The sequence below is a fragment of the Sphaerodactylus townsendi genome, linkage group LG13, assembly GCF_021028975.2.
Source record: "Sphaerodactylus townsendi isolate TG3544 linkage group LG13, MPM_Stown_v2.3, whole genome shotgun sequence".
NCBI classification, from domain to species: domain Eukaryota; kingdom Metazoa; phylum Chordata; class Lepidosauria; order Squamata; family Sphaerodactylidae; genus Sphaerodactylus; species Sphaerodactylus townsendi.
The window spans coordinates 808,062-825,948 of record NC_059437.1 but is presented as its reverse complement, the minus strand read 5'-3'; the positions used below and the strand labels follow the sequence as shown (position 1 = coordinate 825,948).

The following is a 17,887-nucleotide window of genomic DNA, read 5'->3' as shown; positions in this document are numbered from 1 at the left end:
CCCACCCACTGTTCTCCCAGTCAAACATTCAATGCTGCTTTAGAAAGAGAGATACTTGAGCCTACACATCACACCTAGTTTGGTTGTTAGATTTTACGCTTAAGGAAGATGGAATGAGCCTGTTTGACTTCAAAAGAAGTCAAAAGTTAAGTGAAGGGCTTGGCTTTGACTGACAAGTTAATTTGAAATGGATTTTATATATTTTGGACCCATTATTTCAAGCATTAAGGATTATCCCTGTATTGTAAAATAACAACAAAACTGCCTGATGTAGTTATTGGCTCAAATCCCACTACGATACTGAACCAGGGTGAAGAACTGTACATAATTTGACTGGAGTGACAAACCCAGGTCCGGGGCGGCTACTGAATCTGTTATCTTGTTGGCTGCAAGGTTCTTTCTCTTCTTTAATCAGAAACTTCAGCTTGAATTGTATTTGCAAGCATCAACGGTGTCATGGCACAATGCCTGAATCAGTGAGCCATGGTGTCCAATACATGAGCTAATCCAAACCAGAAAACCAGTAGGTCTGAGCCATGATTTGTCTATCGTCCATTTGGAACACAAATCATGGTGGAAGGTTCCATGTGGTGAGTGATACAAGCCATGATTTAGCAAGATGCCTGGGAAGAGCGGCAGCACGGTCTTATCTGGAAACAAGGAACATCTACGCAGCTCTCAGGCAGGCAAAATCCAGATCCTGGGGAGAATTCATGGCCTGAATCAGGGACTAACCCAGAGTGGCGATGGCGGGAAATGCTTCAAAACCTTGTAGGGTTTTCAAAGCAAAAGGTGTCCAGAAGCAGTTTGCCATTGCCTGCCTCTGCGTCGTGACCCTGAATTCCTTAGTGGTCTCCCATCCAAATAGTGATGAGGGCTGACTCCACTTATCGTCTGAGATCCTATGAGATTGGGCTAGTGGCTCGCCCGGCCGATCACGCCTCGCCAGTACCAGGGGTCAGGAACCAGAAATGGTTGAGAAAAGCGGAAGAAAAAATTAAAATGAATAAGATATACAATATGTCTTTATTGCTCAGTGTCTAACAAAAATTGAAAACAATGTTAAACGCTTAAAATGATAATAATTCAATAGAAATTTGGATCAAAAGATTATATCTCCAATGATATCCAAACAATTAACTGATTGCACGTAATTTATTACATGGATTGACTAATGTGTTTCAACCAGGTGGGTCTTTACTTCAGAGCTCGGAATGCCGAGACACACAAACAGTACAAAACAGTACAAAAGACAAAGAATCCTGTAGAAAGGTGGATGATGCGCTCCAATCAAATGTAGGTCATAGAATTATTGCAAGGTAGCCGTCACTATTACTGTAGGAAAGGGATTGCCGAAGTGTGTGGTACTGTCCCCTGGGCGTGGTAGGAATATCAAAGGGGGCTGTGTGGAATGTTGAGGCAGGTAAGAGGGCTGCAGAGAATTTTGGGGTGGAGGGGAAAGGTGTAGGGATTGCTGGGCCAGCTGGCGAGGGAAATATCATGTTCTGGTGCAGCAGCACTCTCCTCACTCAGTAGCTCGGGGTGGAGAGGGAACCAAGGCAAAGAACTCCACTTTGCAAAGCAATATATATATATATTTGGTAAGAATACTCTCCTCGCTGTGTAGCCTGGGTGGGTGGGGGGGAGCCAAGGCAAAGGCATCTATTACCAGTGGTGTAGCACCAACGGGGTGGCATGATGCCCCAGGCGCATGCTGGTGTGGGGGCGGGTGGGCAGGGACACATGCGTGCCCCAGGCGCAGTTTCCTCTCGCTCTGCCCCTGTCTATTACTCAGTTCCTGTGCCCTATTTACATGGTTCTCTCAAAAAAACCTTCATGGCTGCTAACCTGCACTATGGGACAAAAACAAGATGTACTTTATCGCCTTCCTGACATCATGTTTAGGAGAGCAGGGCTGCAGCGCCGTCACCCAGCTTCTTTTCAAGCTGAGAAACAGGCTGAAAATCACTGACTGTGGGGATGCAAGACTTTTCCTTCGTGCCTCGCAGTCCGATGTTGCACCCAGCACACCCATCCCATTAAGACTGTGAAGACATCAGGGGGGAGATGCAAACATGCCTTTTCATATTGCTAAAACAGCTCAATAAATTGGTTGACTTTTACTAGGTCATGTTTTATTTGTGAAGTACATAAAGGTGTTTACCATGTTAGAAGTTGTTTTGAATTTGCAGGAGACCTAATGCCAAGAAAGAGAGGGTGTGTGTGTGTGTGTGTCTTGGGATGTGGCCAAAGAGCCAAGGGGCAGCAGCCAGACAAAGTTTGAAAACCACTGATTTAGGAGGTCATATTATGGGTAGTAACGAAAGACCAACCATCTGCCCTTAACCAGATACTCACCAGACACAAACCGGCACACATTTTGTGAATTTGTTTCCAGTTCAGGACAGATAGTTGGTCTTTCATGATCACCCATAATATGAGCTCCTAGATTAGTCATGATTTCTGTCTTGCAGTAATTATATGATCTGCATTTGATTGGAGACTCATAATCCAACTTTCTACCAAATTCTTTGTGACTTTCATAACTATTTCGAACCATATAAGTACTGTTTGTGTGTCTGTGTACTTTGACCTCTGAAGCAGACCTATCAGGTCAGTCCATGTAATCTTTTGACCCAAATTTCTATTGAATTGTTTAAGCAATTGTTTTAAGCATTGAACGTTTTTAGCATTATTACTTTAAGCACTATGAAATAAAGATATATTGTATATATTAATTTTAACTACTTCTCCTGCTTTTCTCAACCTATTTTGGCTCCTGGTTTATTATACAGATTGGTTTTTTTATTTTCCTGCTGTTATTTTGTACATGCAGCCTCAGCACAGTGTATCTGTCTAGGAGTACCTGTTCGATGCTGCACAGTGTGGAGGGAAAGGTGTCTTCCCACCTGTCCCGTGATGCTTTTGGGATTTTGCCTTTGCACCATCTGTCTGCAGCTGGTTCTCCTCTGCACAGAACCGGTGACGAACAATCACCTGTTCCTCATGACTCTTCTTCCTTGGTCAGGGGAGGGCCTTTGCAGCTCAGTTTCAGAGGGGTTTTATTACAACCATAACTTAAGAACATAAGAACATAAGAACAAGCCAGCTGGATCAGACCAGAGTCCATCTAGTCCAGTACTCTGCTACTCGCAGTGGCCCACCAGGTGCCTTTGGGAGCTCACGTGCAGGATGTGAAAGCAATGGCCTTCTGCTGCTGCTGCTCCCGAGCACCTGGTCTGCTGAGGCATTTGCAATCTGAGATCAAGGAGGATCAAGATTGGTAGCCATAAATGGACTTCTCCTCCATAAATCTGTCCAAGCCCTTTTTAAAGCTATCCAGGTTAGTGGCCATCACCACTTCCTGTGGCAGCATATTCCAAACACCAATCACATGTTGCGTGACGAAGTGTTTCCTTGTATTAGTCCTAATTCTTCCCCCCAGCATTTTCAATGGATGCCCCCTGGTTCTAGTATTGTGAGAAAGAGAGAAAAATTTCTCTCTGTCAACATTTTCTACCCCATGCATAATTTTATAGACTTCAATCATATCCCCCCTCAGCCGTCTCTCTCCAAACTAGAGTCCCAAACGCTGCAGCCTCTCCTCATAAGGAAGGTGCTCCAGTCCCTCAATCATCCTCATTGCCCTTCTCTGCACTTTTTCTATCTCTTCGATATTCTTTTTGAGATGTGGCGACCAGAACTGAACACAGGACTCCAAGTGCGGTCGCACCACGGCTTTATATAAGGGTATGACAATCCTTGCAGTTTTATTATCAACTTCTTTCCTAATTATCCCCAGCATAGAGTTTGCCTTTTTCACACTTTAAAGAGAGAGTGAAGTGCTGTCTTATCCTGCCTTATAAATTCCGGCATCCATAGCAATCCTGATGTAGGTGTTCACTTGTGAATGTAATTTTATTATTTTTTATCTTATAATTTGATTTATAGGCAACCCTTCCCCATAAATGGCCTCAGGGTGGCTGACAACAGTAGTTTTGTAACTGAACAGTCAATACCACAATATACTGTGCAATGGCGCCACAAGAATCAGTCCCTAACTTAGGAGAATTAATGGCCCTTTCCGCACTGGCCTTTAACAGCGCCCTAGGGATGGCAAAAACACCGTCCCCAGGGAGCTGTTCGCATGGGGGGGCGCAGCTGCATCGCAGCTGCACCGCCCTTGCGCCTCCCCAGCGGCATGAAGCCGCTGTTTCCCAACCTCGCTTCCCCAGCGAGGTTTTGGGGAAACAGCGGCTTCCAGCGAACGGCAGCGGCTGGAAGGCGCCATTCCCCCTCCCCTTTCTCAAACGCCTCACCGTGTCCTCCAGCCTCCGGTGCGTCGCACAGGCCAGGGGACTCGCCCCCCTGCCCTGCGACTCCGAAGCGGTCGTGCAGGGCGGGGGGGGGGGCATGTCCCCAGGCGAAATCTGTGGCGCTGCGGAGGCCGGAGGAACCACTGATCGAAGAGGCGGTATTTTAAGAGACGGCGCAGCCTGCAATAGCGGATGCTAAGCCATCCTCTTCGATGCATAACGGGACCATTCGTGCGAACGGTCCCGGGGGGGGGGGGGGGTACGGCGTTATGTACGTCGACCCAACCCCCATCGTGGCCGTAAAACGCATCGGAAGAAATGGCCAATGAAAGGGAGGGACAGGGGAAGGGAAGGGGAAAAGGGAGAGCAGCTATGTTAGATGCCATTGCTGCGCTCAACTCAAAGAGCTCTGGCCTTGGTTGAGCAGAGCTGGATATTTTTGGGGCCAGGGACCACCCATAAGTTGTTATCCATAGAGCAAAATGCTCTATTGGGGGTCTCACATGTACAAATGTCCCTGACCCCTCAGGGCTTTGAACCAGATTCAGTTCCCCTCTAGGAGCCAGTGCAACTGGTGATTTTGAACCATGAATTCTCGAGTGCAAATGAATGTTATTGGATTCACACAGTGGTCTCCCCCTAAATTTTCACCTTGGGGAAAAAACCCTCTTTGTTTTTATGACATGGGTCCCTTCCACACATGCAGAATACTGCACTTTCAATCCACTTGTTTGCAAGTTGGTTTTGCTATTCCGCACAGTAAAATCCAGCTGCAAAGTGCATTGAAAGTGGATTGAAAGTGCATTATTCTGCATGTGCAGAAGGGGGCATGGTTTTGTGTTGCAGTAACTTGGCATCTCAGAATAAGGGAGGATGTTTTCCAATGATCCATTTGAACATTAAGAGGAGAGACCTTCTTGTTGGATCAGCTGAATTGGTCCTGTAGCCGGAATGAATAGGACAGTGATGGCGAACCCATGGCACGGGTGCCAGAGGTGGCACTCAGAGCCCTCTCTGTGGGCACGCGCAAACAGAGTGCCTCCTCCACACATCTAGGCTGGCCTGGGCTGTTGGGCTCGATTATTAGCATTAAACCTAAGACCTAGTTTTGGGGAAGCAGTGTAGGTAACCCTGTTAAGCACTGTCAAACTAAAAAGCATGATCAGCCTTTACCTGGGGTAGTAAGCTCCTGTTGCTGTGGCAGTGGACTTTGGCACTAAATAAACCCTCCTAGAGTCATGATTCACCCGCACTGGAAGGAGTTTGCGCGATTTGCTTCAGAAACAAAGCCACCGATTACCAAAGAAGCTTATCACACAATTAGCATGCGCCTGGGAGCTGACTGCGTTTTCTAAGTGGAAACCTCAGTGTTCAGGTTAAATTGCCGTGTTGGCGCTTTGCGGTAAATAAGTGGGTTTTGGGTTGCAATTTGGGCACTCGGTCTCGAAAAGGTTCGCCATCGCTGGAATAGGAAGTGATTTTTGTCTGACTCTGATGAGGCAACTGTCAAAGAATGAGGGTGGGAAGCTCGGTAGACACAGACAATACTACAGTTAGCCAGGGATGCCAATTGTGTCTAGTCAGCCTACGCTGAAGTGTTTTTCATGTTTATGGCCAGCCTGTGTGTGTCTTCGCAATTGCCCTTCTGAATGAATGCTGAGGGGGAATTCCCAGACTGGGCTTCTGTCAGCTCCATCAGGAGGGAGAGAGAATGGGAGGGAGCTCAAGGGCCCCCCTCTGAACAGGCACCACAAAGGGGGTCCCTGAATACTCTGGTTTCAGTGTGGATTCCTGGGCCCTGCATCTGAACGGTGCTGAAAATGGGGTGCTGTGTGGTTTCCGGGCTGTATGGCCGTGTTCTAGCAGCATTCTCTCCTGACGTTTCGCCTGCATCTGTGGCTGGCATCTTCAGAGGATCCTCTGAAGATGCCAGCCTCTGAAGATGCCAGAGGATCTTCAGATCCTCTGAAGATGCCAGCCACAGATGCAGGCGAAACGTCAGTGGAGAATGCTGCTAGAACATGGCCATACAGCCCGGAAACCACACGGCACCCCAGTGATTCCGGCCGTGAAAGCCTTCGACGGTGCTGAAAATGCTTTGAGATTTGAAACCAGAGTGTGAAAACTCGTGGTAGGGCGGTTTCTGAGCATTCTCAGAGTGAATATATAAAAAATAATTGTAGGATATGTTCATACCATAAGGAAAGGGGGGGATAAATTAAACCAATGTTGACGTATTTTAAAGAGATTTGGGCTCAGTTCAAATATAACACAAACCTGTGGTTTCATTAGACTAACTATGTCTGAATGCAGGTTAGTTAATGGCCATCAAATCAGGATCTAAAACTAGAAGAAGAAGAAGAAGAGTTTGGATTTATATCCCCCCTTTCTCTCCTGTAGGAGACTCAAAGGGGCTGACAATCTCCTTGCCCTTCCCCCCTCACAACAAACACCCTGTGAGGTAGGTGGGGCTGAGAGAGCTCCGAGAAGCTGTGACTAGCCCACCCCCCCCCCCCCGCCCCCCCCCCCCCCCACCCCCCCCCCCACCCCCCCCCCCACCCCCCACCCCCCACGCCCCCCCGCCCGCCCCCCCACCCCCCCCCCACCCCACCCCCCCCCCCCCCCACCCCCCCCCCCCCCCGCCCCCCCCCCCCCCCACCCTCCCCCCCCCCTATCCCCTCCCCCCCCCACCCTTCCACCCCTGACCCCCCCCCCCCCCCCCCCCCCCCCCCCTGCCCCCCCCCCCCCCCCCCCCCCCCCCCCCCCCCCCACCCCCCCCCCCCCCCCCCACCACCCCCCCCACCCCCCACCCCCCCCCCCCCCCACCCCCCCCCCACCCCCCCCCCCCCCCCCCCACCCCGGAAACCCCCCCCCCCCACCCCCACCCCCCCCCACCATTTTGGGCTTTCTTTGAAGCTTGAGGAATTGTAGAAGTTCTTCCAAGGAGGGGAGAGGTCAGCCGAGAATCCTCTGCTCAGTAGTGATCACCCTTGCTGGAGGCGCCTTCCTATCTGCCACTGTGCAACTGGAGAACCACACACAGATGCAGTAGGTGAAGACACTCTCTATAGCACAGCGGTAAAAGGACACCAGGAGTTTTCCATCCAGTTGTTGTTTCCTTAAAAGTCTCAGATAGTTCAGTCTTTGCTGGGCCTTCTTAACCACCGCGGCAGTCTGTACGCCCCAGGTCAAGTCCTCTTTAATCATGACGCCCAGAGATTTAAAACTAGCCACCCACTCTACTTGATCTCCATTTATAGTCAAGGGCTGAATTTCTGAGCTGTTCCTTCTATAGTCCGCTATAAGCTCCTTTGTCTTGTTGGCATTAAGAACCAGGTTATTTTCCCTGCACCATGAGAGCAATCTAGCAAGCAGAGACCCTTTCGCAGGTGAAGATCCCTGCTACTGAGTGTCCCATCAGGCTCACTGCTGCCTGCTCGTGCTGACAGCGGCTCTTCGGGGGGTTTTCCCCACATCCTCTCCTACTTGACTTCTTTAAGTGGAGATGCTGGGTTTTGAACCTGGGACTTCCTGCATGCCAAGCAGGTGCACACGCCCAGAGCCACGGCTCCTCCCTTCTCCTTCCCCTTCACTGCAGCTACAACTATTGGCTTGTGAGTACATCCATATGAAAATTAGCAGCACGGTGTGGTGTGCTGCTGCGTCTCCCAGAGGGTGTCGCTTGCGAATTCTTGTGCCAGGCCTGGGCCCCCACAAGAAATTATTTCTCTCTCCTAACCTCTGAGATTGACAGTGGACCTCGTCCAGTGTGAGAGATCTTTCCAGCTTAGTGCTCATTGCAGCATGAATGCAAGTTTTCAGCCCAGTCATTCCAATAAAACCTACAAAGCGACCCAGTCCAGCATGGGTCAAGATGAAGACCAAGGCTCGTTTCGCACATGCAGAATAATGCACTTTCAAACTGCTTTCAGTGCTCTTTGAAGCTGTGCGGAATGGCAAAATCCACTTGCAAACAGTTGTGAAAGTGGTTTGAAAATGCATTGTTTTGCGTGTGCGGAAGGGGCCCAAGAAGAACACATGCAAGTCAGAAGCTTGCTGGTAGAACAGTCATGTGTAAAGGGCCATGGGAAGAACATGCAGAACTTAGGTTGGAGCAGAGTTTCTCACAGTGCAATCTCCACACTTTCCTAGCATTAAGCCGCACTGAAAAGACCTAAGCAGGATTTTGAATAGACCTGCTTCTCCCTGAGTAGAAAAACTTCAGACAGCTGAGATCATTCCTTGGCTGAATGAAGGAAGGATCATTCCCAAGAAAAGCCAGGCACAAACCTCTCTCTCTGTTTTCCCGTTTACAGAGGTGTAATGTGAGTTGAAGCTTTTTATGGCATGGAGTTAAATCATATCACCTGGCAAATAACATCCCATTAAGTCTTTGACATTTTTTCCTCTGGGCTGAAGGCAACCCTATTAATGCCGGTTGTTTTCCTGGGATCTGTAGCTCTCGCCCTTCTCTTTCAGCCACCCCAAATTTGCTCTGCCCCACCTTTGATCCTGTGTTAAAGAGACAGGGCAGTTTTTCTCTAGGCTTGCTGGCAACTCCATTTGCACCAGTAATCTCTGCCCCCCTCCCCAAATCTTCATCATTGCAACTTGCATCTATAAAACATTTCCTTGTCTGAATAGCTTGTGATTGGGATCTTCTTTATTCCTTTGCCCGTCGATTCACTAGCCCCTGGGGAATGGCTGCGGGTGACTGTGCTGGTTTGTGGCCATACTAGCAGGGGCTGATGGGATTTGTAGTCTATGAACATCTGGAGAGCCGCAGGTTGCAGACCCAACCCTTTTGGTGGCTGCAGGCACATTTGGAATTCAGCAACAAAATGGCTGCCACAGGAAACAGAGCCTGCCACAAAATAATGGCCATAAATTCATGTCAGTAGAAAAAGAAGAAGAGTTTGGATTTATATCCCCCCTTTCTCTCCTGTAGGAGACTCAAAGGGGCTTACAATCTCCTTGCCCTTCCCCCCTCACAACAAAAACCCTGTGAGGTGGGTGGGGCTGAGAGAGCTCCGAAGAACTGTGACTAGCCCAAGGTCACCCAGCTGGCGTGTGTGGGAGTGAATTCCCCAGATAAGCCTCCACAGCTCAGGCGGCAGAGCTGGGAATCAAACCCGGTTCCTCCAGATTAGATACGCGAGCTCTTAACCTCCTATGCCACTGCTGCTCCTACCGATCCTTGTGTTGTGGTGACAGCTTTTACCAAAACAACTTTTTTTAAAAAAAATCTCCATATTCAATCAAACCTCCAATAGTCAATCAGAACTGCCTTGCCAGGCAACAAACCTATTTTGGCCCACACACTTCTGAACAACACTTGATGGGCTGGAGGAGTAGGACTGGTTTTTATACCCCCCAATATTTGCTCACAATCACCTTCCCTTTCCCACAACAGACACCGTGTGACATCGGTGGCGCTGAGAGTTCAGAAAGAACCGTGACTGGCCCAAAGTCACCCAGCCGGCTTCATGTGTTGGAGCTGGGAATTGAATCCAGGTTTCCGTGTTAGAGTTCACCGCTCTTAACCATGACACCATGCTGGCGTCAGCTGGCACCACGGCGTCTCCTGTATCAGCAGGTGGCTTTTAGGACTCAACTAGAAATGGCGGGAGGGAGGACAGACCTCTGAATGGATCCGCACTGCCAGGTTTTTGGAAGTAGGTTAAAGCAGTGGTGTCAAACGTGCAGCCTGGGGGCTGGATCTGGCCCCTTGAGGGGGCTTATCAAGTCGTAAGTCCATTGAGGTAACCTCATTGAGGTAATCGGGCCAACTGGCCTTGGGGGTACAAAATGCTTGGGAATCAGCATGGGGGAAACAGCAGCCGGCTGCCAGCAGAAAGAATGGTCTTCCTGAAATGTTCCAAAGAAGAGCCACTTGTAGCTGACTTATGGTGACCCCTGGAGGAGTTTTCCAGGCAAGAGACATTCAGAGGTCGTTTGCCTTTGCCTGCCTCTGTACAGCGACTCTGGAATTCATTGGTGGTCTCCCACCCAACTACTGACTAGCGCAGCTTCTGGCTGATTCTGCACAGGCCAGATGGAATGGGTTGAGACCCCTTATTTAAAGCTTTTTGGAGGGGGAAGTTCCCACAGAACCCTTCCTATTTGCCAGAAGCCAGGTTAAATGGTTGCTAAATTAGCACCCCCCCCCCCCCCGTTTAACCCAGGTGCCACGCACTTCCTGTTTGCCTGGGCGAACTATGGCAAGCAGGAAGTGTTCAGTCCCCAGTGTTCACCATTATGGTGGATTCCCCAGGCAACCGTCATTAGAGTGGATTCTCTAATAGGTGGGCCTCGCGTCATACAGGTAGGTGGGTGGGGAGATTCTCGGGTGGGGGGATTCTCAGGGGGTAAATTTTCAAGCAGTGGATTCTCAGGTGGGGGAATTCCCGGCTGCGCAGTTTGCACGGAAACCCTGTTTCTTGAGCCAACCGTGCTGCCTCTTGCTGCCGGGATCCCGGCGATCTCAGCTCACCTGACGCCACCGTGCAAACGTTTCCATGAACCCATCTTGCCTGTGCAGAGTCAGCCTCTGAGATCAGTCTGGGCCATCCAGGTCAGGGCTAAGCATTATTTTACCTATTCTGTGTAGGTAAATCTGGTGTATTATAGTCCATACGTTACCTGTCTCTCTGAAAGTCTTAAGTTTGCAGCCAATTCAGACTTCCTTCTGATTGTTATGTATCTGTTGTAATGAAATTCTTTCTCCAGTTCTAATCTCTGATGATCTGTGTAAACTACCCGGTACTTCTCTCTTGTTCTTGTTTTACCTGGTGGGAAAGACAAACACAGTATTTTTCAACAGAAGTTCTAGTGCTTCACTTGTCTCTCATTTTCTGGGTATGAGTTGATGGTAGAATACTTATTTTTCTAGAAATTTTCAGAGTTCCATTCCGACCTATGCTTGCTTTCTCACCAGTAGCAATGCAGTAGTTGTCGTCGTAATAGTAGCAGCAGCAGCAGCAGTAGTAGTAATTTTATTTATTTATTTACTTTATATATCACTGATGGTGAACCTTTTTGAGACCGAGTGCCCAAATTGCAACCCAAGCCCCACTTATTTATTGTAAAGGGTCAACCTGGCAATTTAACCTGAATGCTGAGGTTTTAGTTTAGAAAAAACCAGTTGGCTCCCTCTTCCTCTGCCCCACCTGCTCAAGCAGAGGCCAGCCTGCTCTAGCCTCCAGCAAGTCCTGCGCGAACTACTTTGTGCCCTTCTAGCATCTCTGCCTCCTCTGGGCCCCCCCCCCCCCCCGGCAGCAGCCACCTGGAGCACAGGCACCAGGCCCGCCAGCCAAGTCCTCCCTGCTCACCGTGGTGCGCGCACGTCATGCTCAGTTGCCCAGGCCAGCCTAGATGTATGTGTGTGTGTGGGGAGTGATTTTCCACCTCCACATGACGAACTCTGTGTGCACGTGCCCGCAGAGAGGGCTCCGAGTGCCACCTCTGGCACCCGTGCCATAGGTTCGCCATCACAGCTATATGCGGTAGGTGCCTATGTGCTTTATTTGGAACACCAGAATTATAGTTTGCCAAAGCAGTGGCAAATAATACACATCCCCCCCTCCTGTTTCAGTTATTGTAGTAGACGTTTATCCAATTCTCGACCTCAAACATGCCAGTGGGGGGTGGGGGCAGAGATGTCTGATTTCATTTTTCTCCGATGAAATGGAGCTGAGCAGAGTTCTGCTCTAGAAGCAGAGTTTTTCACTGCTGATAGGAGAAAGTTTTCTCAGTGAACTACTAAAGAAATCCCTGAGTTAGCATGGAAGGAGTCCCTGTTTTCCCTCAATGTATTTCTTCTCAAATTCTGTTAATTCTTTCCAAATTACTGAGGATAGGCTTAAAAACACCAAATCACTGAGGCTTAAAAACAGAAGGGAAAATAAATTCCTGCTGATGCCCGTGAGAGAAATCCCACACGCCATGGACTTCAGGTTCTCCAATGGATCACCATTGACTTCAGAGTGCCTGAAGTGCTTGGGTTTTGCCAGGTCAAAGCTCAAACTATAAACTTAAAACAAACTACATCTAAGGCAGTGGTGGCGAACCTATGGCTCGGGTGCCAGAGGTGGCACTCAGAGCACTCTCTGTGGGCACGCACAACCCCCCCCCCCACACACACACACATCTAGGCTGGCCTGGGCCGCTGGGCTCAATTATTAGCATTAAACGTAAGTAGGTAACCCTGTTAAGCGCTGTTAAACCCCACTGATTTTCATGCGAAGAACTGAAGTGCAATCCTTTACCTGGGAGTAAGCTCGGTTGCTGGCAATGGGGCTTGCTTCTGAGTAAACCTTCCTAGGGTCGTGATTCACCCATTGGAAGAGTTGCACGGTTGCTTCAAAGCAAAGCCACCGACTACCACCAAGCTTACTCCCGAGTAACGCACGCCTCGGAGCCAACTGTTTTTTCTAAACTAAAACCTCAGTATTCAGGTTAAATTGCCATGTTGGCACTTTGCGATAAATAAGTGGGTTTTGGGTTGCACTCGGTCTCGAAAAGGTACACCATCACTGGCATATAGCATCTTACCAGGGACTTGGTAAACCTGGTGTTTTTGCTGCAGAAATGAGTGGGGTGGAATTGTTAGGCCCCTTATAGCTGCCTTAGAGGGCCAGGAATGGTGCAGGTCTGTTAAAGGATCACCTTAATTCAGAAGTTCTTACTTGTTATAGGTCCTTTCTAGGAGCATGCAAAAGGACAACTAGGTTTTATGTGCTGATAGGAGTAGAGCAAATGGAGAAAATGTACCCTTTAGTAGAAATGTGTGATTCTGACTGCCAGATAAAGGGTATTCATATATTATTAATAATAAGCCTTTATTTGGCATAACAATAATCATAACACAATAAAAAACCTGAGATAAAAGGTACACAAATACAAAGGTTTAAGATAGAATATAAATTATTGATTGTGCATCACCTCCAGTAAAAACCGTGGTACCAATTCACAAGTTTCATTGTCAGAATTGTCCAGAAGCAAAGGAAGTCTACCTGATTCTCCCATTTCACTAGGTATCCTAGAAAGAATATTGGAATATTTTGATCTGATATTAGCAAATTTAGGGCAGCAAAGCAGTTGATTTGCCAATGGTATTCATATATTTAAGTCTTCCTCAATGGGAACCAGGTAGTTCACGTGGCAAAATGTTGCTCACCTGGTATCTGACCCTTGTTACATCAGCTATATTAGGATACTTCAGTTGTTCTAGCAGTCTGAGCCTCAGTTTGTGGAGGGGGAAGGGGAGGGTTTTCCCATTGGCCATAAAATTCACAGAGCATTTCTTCTGAAGGCCATAAAAGCAATGAGAAGGCCTCTTTATTTGCTGAGAAAATCATCGCCCTTTCCGGCAATATAACCACTAAAGAAAAGGAGAAAAAGGAAGAGATGGGGGTGCATATCAAAGCCGAAAGAAGTGTTAAGAGGGGGTCTGGTGCTTGAAATGGCAGATAGGCCTCTGAACTAAAGACAATGGAACAAGGGATGGGGGGGGGGATGACTGAGACCTCACAACTAGTTTACAAAGCAAAATAAATTAGCATTCAAACTGGCTCTCGTTCTCCTTGTCTTTGCTGCCAGTGAGATGCTTCTGTTTTACATCACTTCACGTCTTCCTCTGAATTGGTCTACATCTGTGAGTTGCACAGGGACACTGCGGTGTGAGATCTGCAGAAAGACATCTCAGTCTTCTCCCGCGGAAGATGCCGACTGCCAATTCCTGCTGGGGTTATGCGCAGAATAGGTTCCAGAATAGATCTGGCTGAAACACACTGCTCCAAGGCAGCCGTGACAAGGTCCTGACCAAAATCCAGATAAAGGGCCAAACCAGAAGGCCACTGAGAGCTGTGTAGTTAGAGCTGCAGCAGTTTTAAAAAAACAACCCTCAGTTCTCAAGATGCCCAGGATCTTGAGAACTTAGTTTTTAAGACCTCTGGGGTTATATGTCTTGTCTGGTAAAGCTGACACAGTGTTGAAAACTGGGAGGATATTCTGAGGCTCACTTGAAATGGCAACTTAGGTTTAAACATTTAGTTTTCATTCCCACTGAAAGAAAATATCTTTGCACTTGTTTAACCTTCTAGGCCCTGGCCTCTGTCTTTTCTTCCCCCCCATTATTAATATTTTAGAGGGTTTTCCTTCCTACTCCTGGAGAATACATCTGTTTCGCTTATATTACTTTGTACACTTTTATTGCTATGTAAATCCATGAAATTCATAAAATGTGTTCATTTGAAGCAGAATCCTCTAGGACAGTAGTGGTGAACCTTTTGCACTCCAGATGTTATGGACTAAAATTCCCATCAGCCCCTGTCAGCATGGCTATTGGCCATGCTGGCAGGGGCTGATGGGAATTGTAGTCCATAACATCTGGAGTGCCAAAGGTTCGCCACCACAGCTCTAGGAAGTTCTCCTGTATAAGACTCACTGGAATGGCCATGCACTACACCAGCGGGGCATTATCCCAAGTTCTATGTTTTGGCAGTAAGGTTAGCCAAACCCCAACAATAACTTGCCACAGCCCAAGGAAGCGTATTAAATTGATGAACTGTAATAACTATTACTCATATACTAGTCAGCAATCAATGAACTCAAAGAAATCATATGAAATGTCCAATAAATACTGTTAACACATAGTCCGTTTCTACTCATTCATAGTCCATTGAAAGAACAAGTCAAAGCGTGCTGGGACCTCGGTCCACTCACCACGCTACCAAAATGTGCAAATAGCCGGGAGAACAGCTGAGCAGGTTGAAGATGCGAAGCGGCGAGGAAAGCCTCTTAACGCGACGTGCAAAGCAGCAAGCAGCAGACTCTTAACTTGACGTGCCAAGCAGTACAGCAGAATGCCTATGCGCTAAAGTGCGTTTTCGCAGGTCTTCATCAGTGCAAAATTGTTGCAGTAATACTAGTTTTCAACCAGTCAAGCATAATTGCTACTAGTTACCAAACTGTGCTATGAATCCTTCACTGGATGTTACCTCTTGAACTCATAGTAGTCTAACCTCATGGACATTTCATATGATTTCTGTTTTGGCTAACCCGGTTCCTGTTTCTATTCCAATTTGCTATCTTGCCTTTTTTCCCCATTGGCAGTAAGGTTACCTTGGACGTCTTTGAGCTACATGTCTAAATGAAGGTGAAGACAGAGTGCTGGAGACTGAAAACAGCTACATCCCGGGGTGTCTTCATCCTTAAACAAGTGGAAATGTATCTCTAATGTTCTAAATGGCTGACGATGTCTCCTTTATTCTATTAAGAATAACAATAAGATATCTTTTTAAAGCCAGCATGGTATAATAGTGAAAGTGTCTGATTAGGATCTGAGAGATCCTAGGTTCAAATTTCATGCCATGGGAGCTGGCTAGGGGACCTTGGAGCAATCACGCATTCTCTGCCTAAGAGTACTTTACGCTGGGGCGTAACGAGGCAAACTGTAGTCCTGGGCAAAACCTGAGTTGGATACACCCCCCCACCCCATGGGCAGCCACTCCACCACAACCAAAAATTTTTTACACCAGGACATTGGTGCCTGCAGGGGGTGCATTTTTAGACATATCAGCACCAACATTTCAGTGTATCATCAGGAGACTGTCCTTATGCTACCCCCCAGGTTTGGTGAGCTTTGGTTCAAGGAGTCCAAAGTTATGGACTCCCAAAAGGGGTGCCCTATCCCCCATTGTTTCCAATGGGAGCTAATAGGAGATGGGGGCTACAGTTTTCAGGGTCCATAACTTTGCCCCCCCCCTGAACCAAACCTCACCAAACTTGGGGGGTAGCATAAGGAGAGTCTCCTGATGATACGCTGAAATTTTGGTGCCGCTAGCCTAAAAACCGCGCCCCCTGCAGGCCACAAATGGAAAACCACTAAACATACCCAAAAACGAACCCTGCATTTTGATGCCCCCCCCCCCAAGGTGGTGCCCTGGGCAGCTGCCCACCTTGCCCAATGGGCATTACGCCCCTGACTTTACGGGTTTGTTGTAAGAATAAAATGGAGGCGAGGGCGATGATGTACGCTACTTTTTGTCCCCATGGGGAAGAAAGGTGGGATAGAAATAGAGTAAATAAATAAAATAAATTATGTTCCTGTATCACTAATGTTGTGAATGACTCACTTTATTTCCTGTATCTTTTAAAGAATAATAATTCTTAATAATAACTCTGGAAAAAATGGTTCTGCACTGTATAAAGCCTGTGTCTGTCCCCAGTTCTTCCCTCTCATTTCTCAGTGTCCTGACTTTGGGCTTTACTGGGGTCCACCTGGACTTTTCTCTTTCTATGGAGATTCAGGTGGCCCATGTTCCCCAGATTGCTTTTTTTCACCTTCGCCAGGCCCAGCAGCTGGCCCCCTACCTCTCCCAGGTCGACCTGGCCACTGTGATCCATGCAATGGTCATCCCCAGGCTGGACTACTGTAACTCATTCTACGTGGGCCTTCCCTGAAGAACATAAGAACAAGCCAGCTGGATCAGACCAGAGTCCATCTAGTTGGCTGATCTGAAAACTGAAGCTGGTCCAGAATGTGGCGGCTTGACTTCTTACAGGTGGTTCCTTTAGAGATCATATCACCCCCGTGTTGCACCGCCTGCACTGGCTCCCAGTGTTGGTATTAACCTTTAAGGCCCTTCACGGCCTAAGGCCCTCATACCTACGTGACTGTCTTACCCCGTAAGTCCCAAGCAGGTCTCTGCAATCTGCGAGGCTAATTTACTGGCAGTCCCCCACCCCTCCATGATGCGGCTGGCTGCTACCCAGGCCAGGGCTTTTACGGCCCTGGCCCCTGCCTGGTGGAACACTCTTCCATCTGCTGTTAGGGCCCTGTGGGACCTTGGTGAGTTCCACAGGGCCTGCAAAACTGAGTTATTCCACTGTCCCTTTGGGGAGGCTGGCCACAGATTGCCTGCCCCCTCGTAAGGCCCCCGCATTATATTCTTACACCATCCCCAGCACTGTCCCTGTGTTGTATCTTTGCTATTTTGGGCGTTGCTGTTCCCCTCCCGGCCTTTGGATTGGACGCCATCAATCCATCAATGTGGGTTTTATGATAATGCTGCTACTGTGATTTTAAGAGATTTTAATGTTTATATTTTGTATTTTGTTGTTTTATTGCTGCTATTGTACACCGCCCAGAGCCCTTTGAGGAATTGGGCGATCTATGAAATCTAATTAATACTAATACTAATAATAATATGAACTCTAGTGCAATGCCGCCATTTTAACGACATGCCGTTTCAATAGTATTTTAGAGCGTTCCTGTTTCCATTACAGCCACCCCATAATAGCAGCCTCATTGTCCTCATCTGGCAGGTTGGGTGCTGACTGCGAATGGCTTCTCAAAGGCCCTCAGGGGAGTTCATAACTGAAGCTGAACTGGTTCTTGGTCTTAATAGCCTCAGATAAGGACTCCAATGGCCCCCCTTAAGCTAAGGATGCCCACACTTCAACATTACGGCACGTTTCTCTGTCAAGAAAACGAAAACCTGGCTCATTTGGTTGTGATTGAATAAATTACTTGTATAGTCATAGCGATAAAACTTTCTCTGCTAGGA

General features: G+C 48.0%; 1 protein-coding gene across 1 annotated transcript in view; it reads right to left on the bottom strand.

Moving 5' to 3' along the window:
- The window catches only part of CDX4 (caudal type homeobox 4), a 66,047-nt gene that overhangs the window by 28,144 nt on the left and 20,016 nt on the right, over positions 1 to 17,887 (bottom strand). The window contains exon 2 of the mRNA XM_048514737.1: positions 10,959 to 11,104. Within this exon, the coding sequence (XP_048370694.1) occupies positions 10,959 to 11,104 (146 nt within the window). The remainder of the gene's footprint in view (positions 1 to 10,958; positions 11,105 to 17,887) is intronic.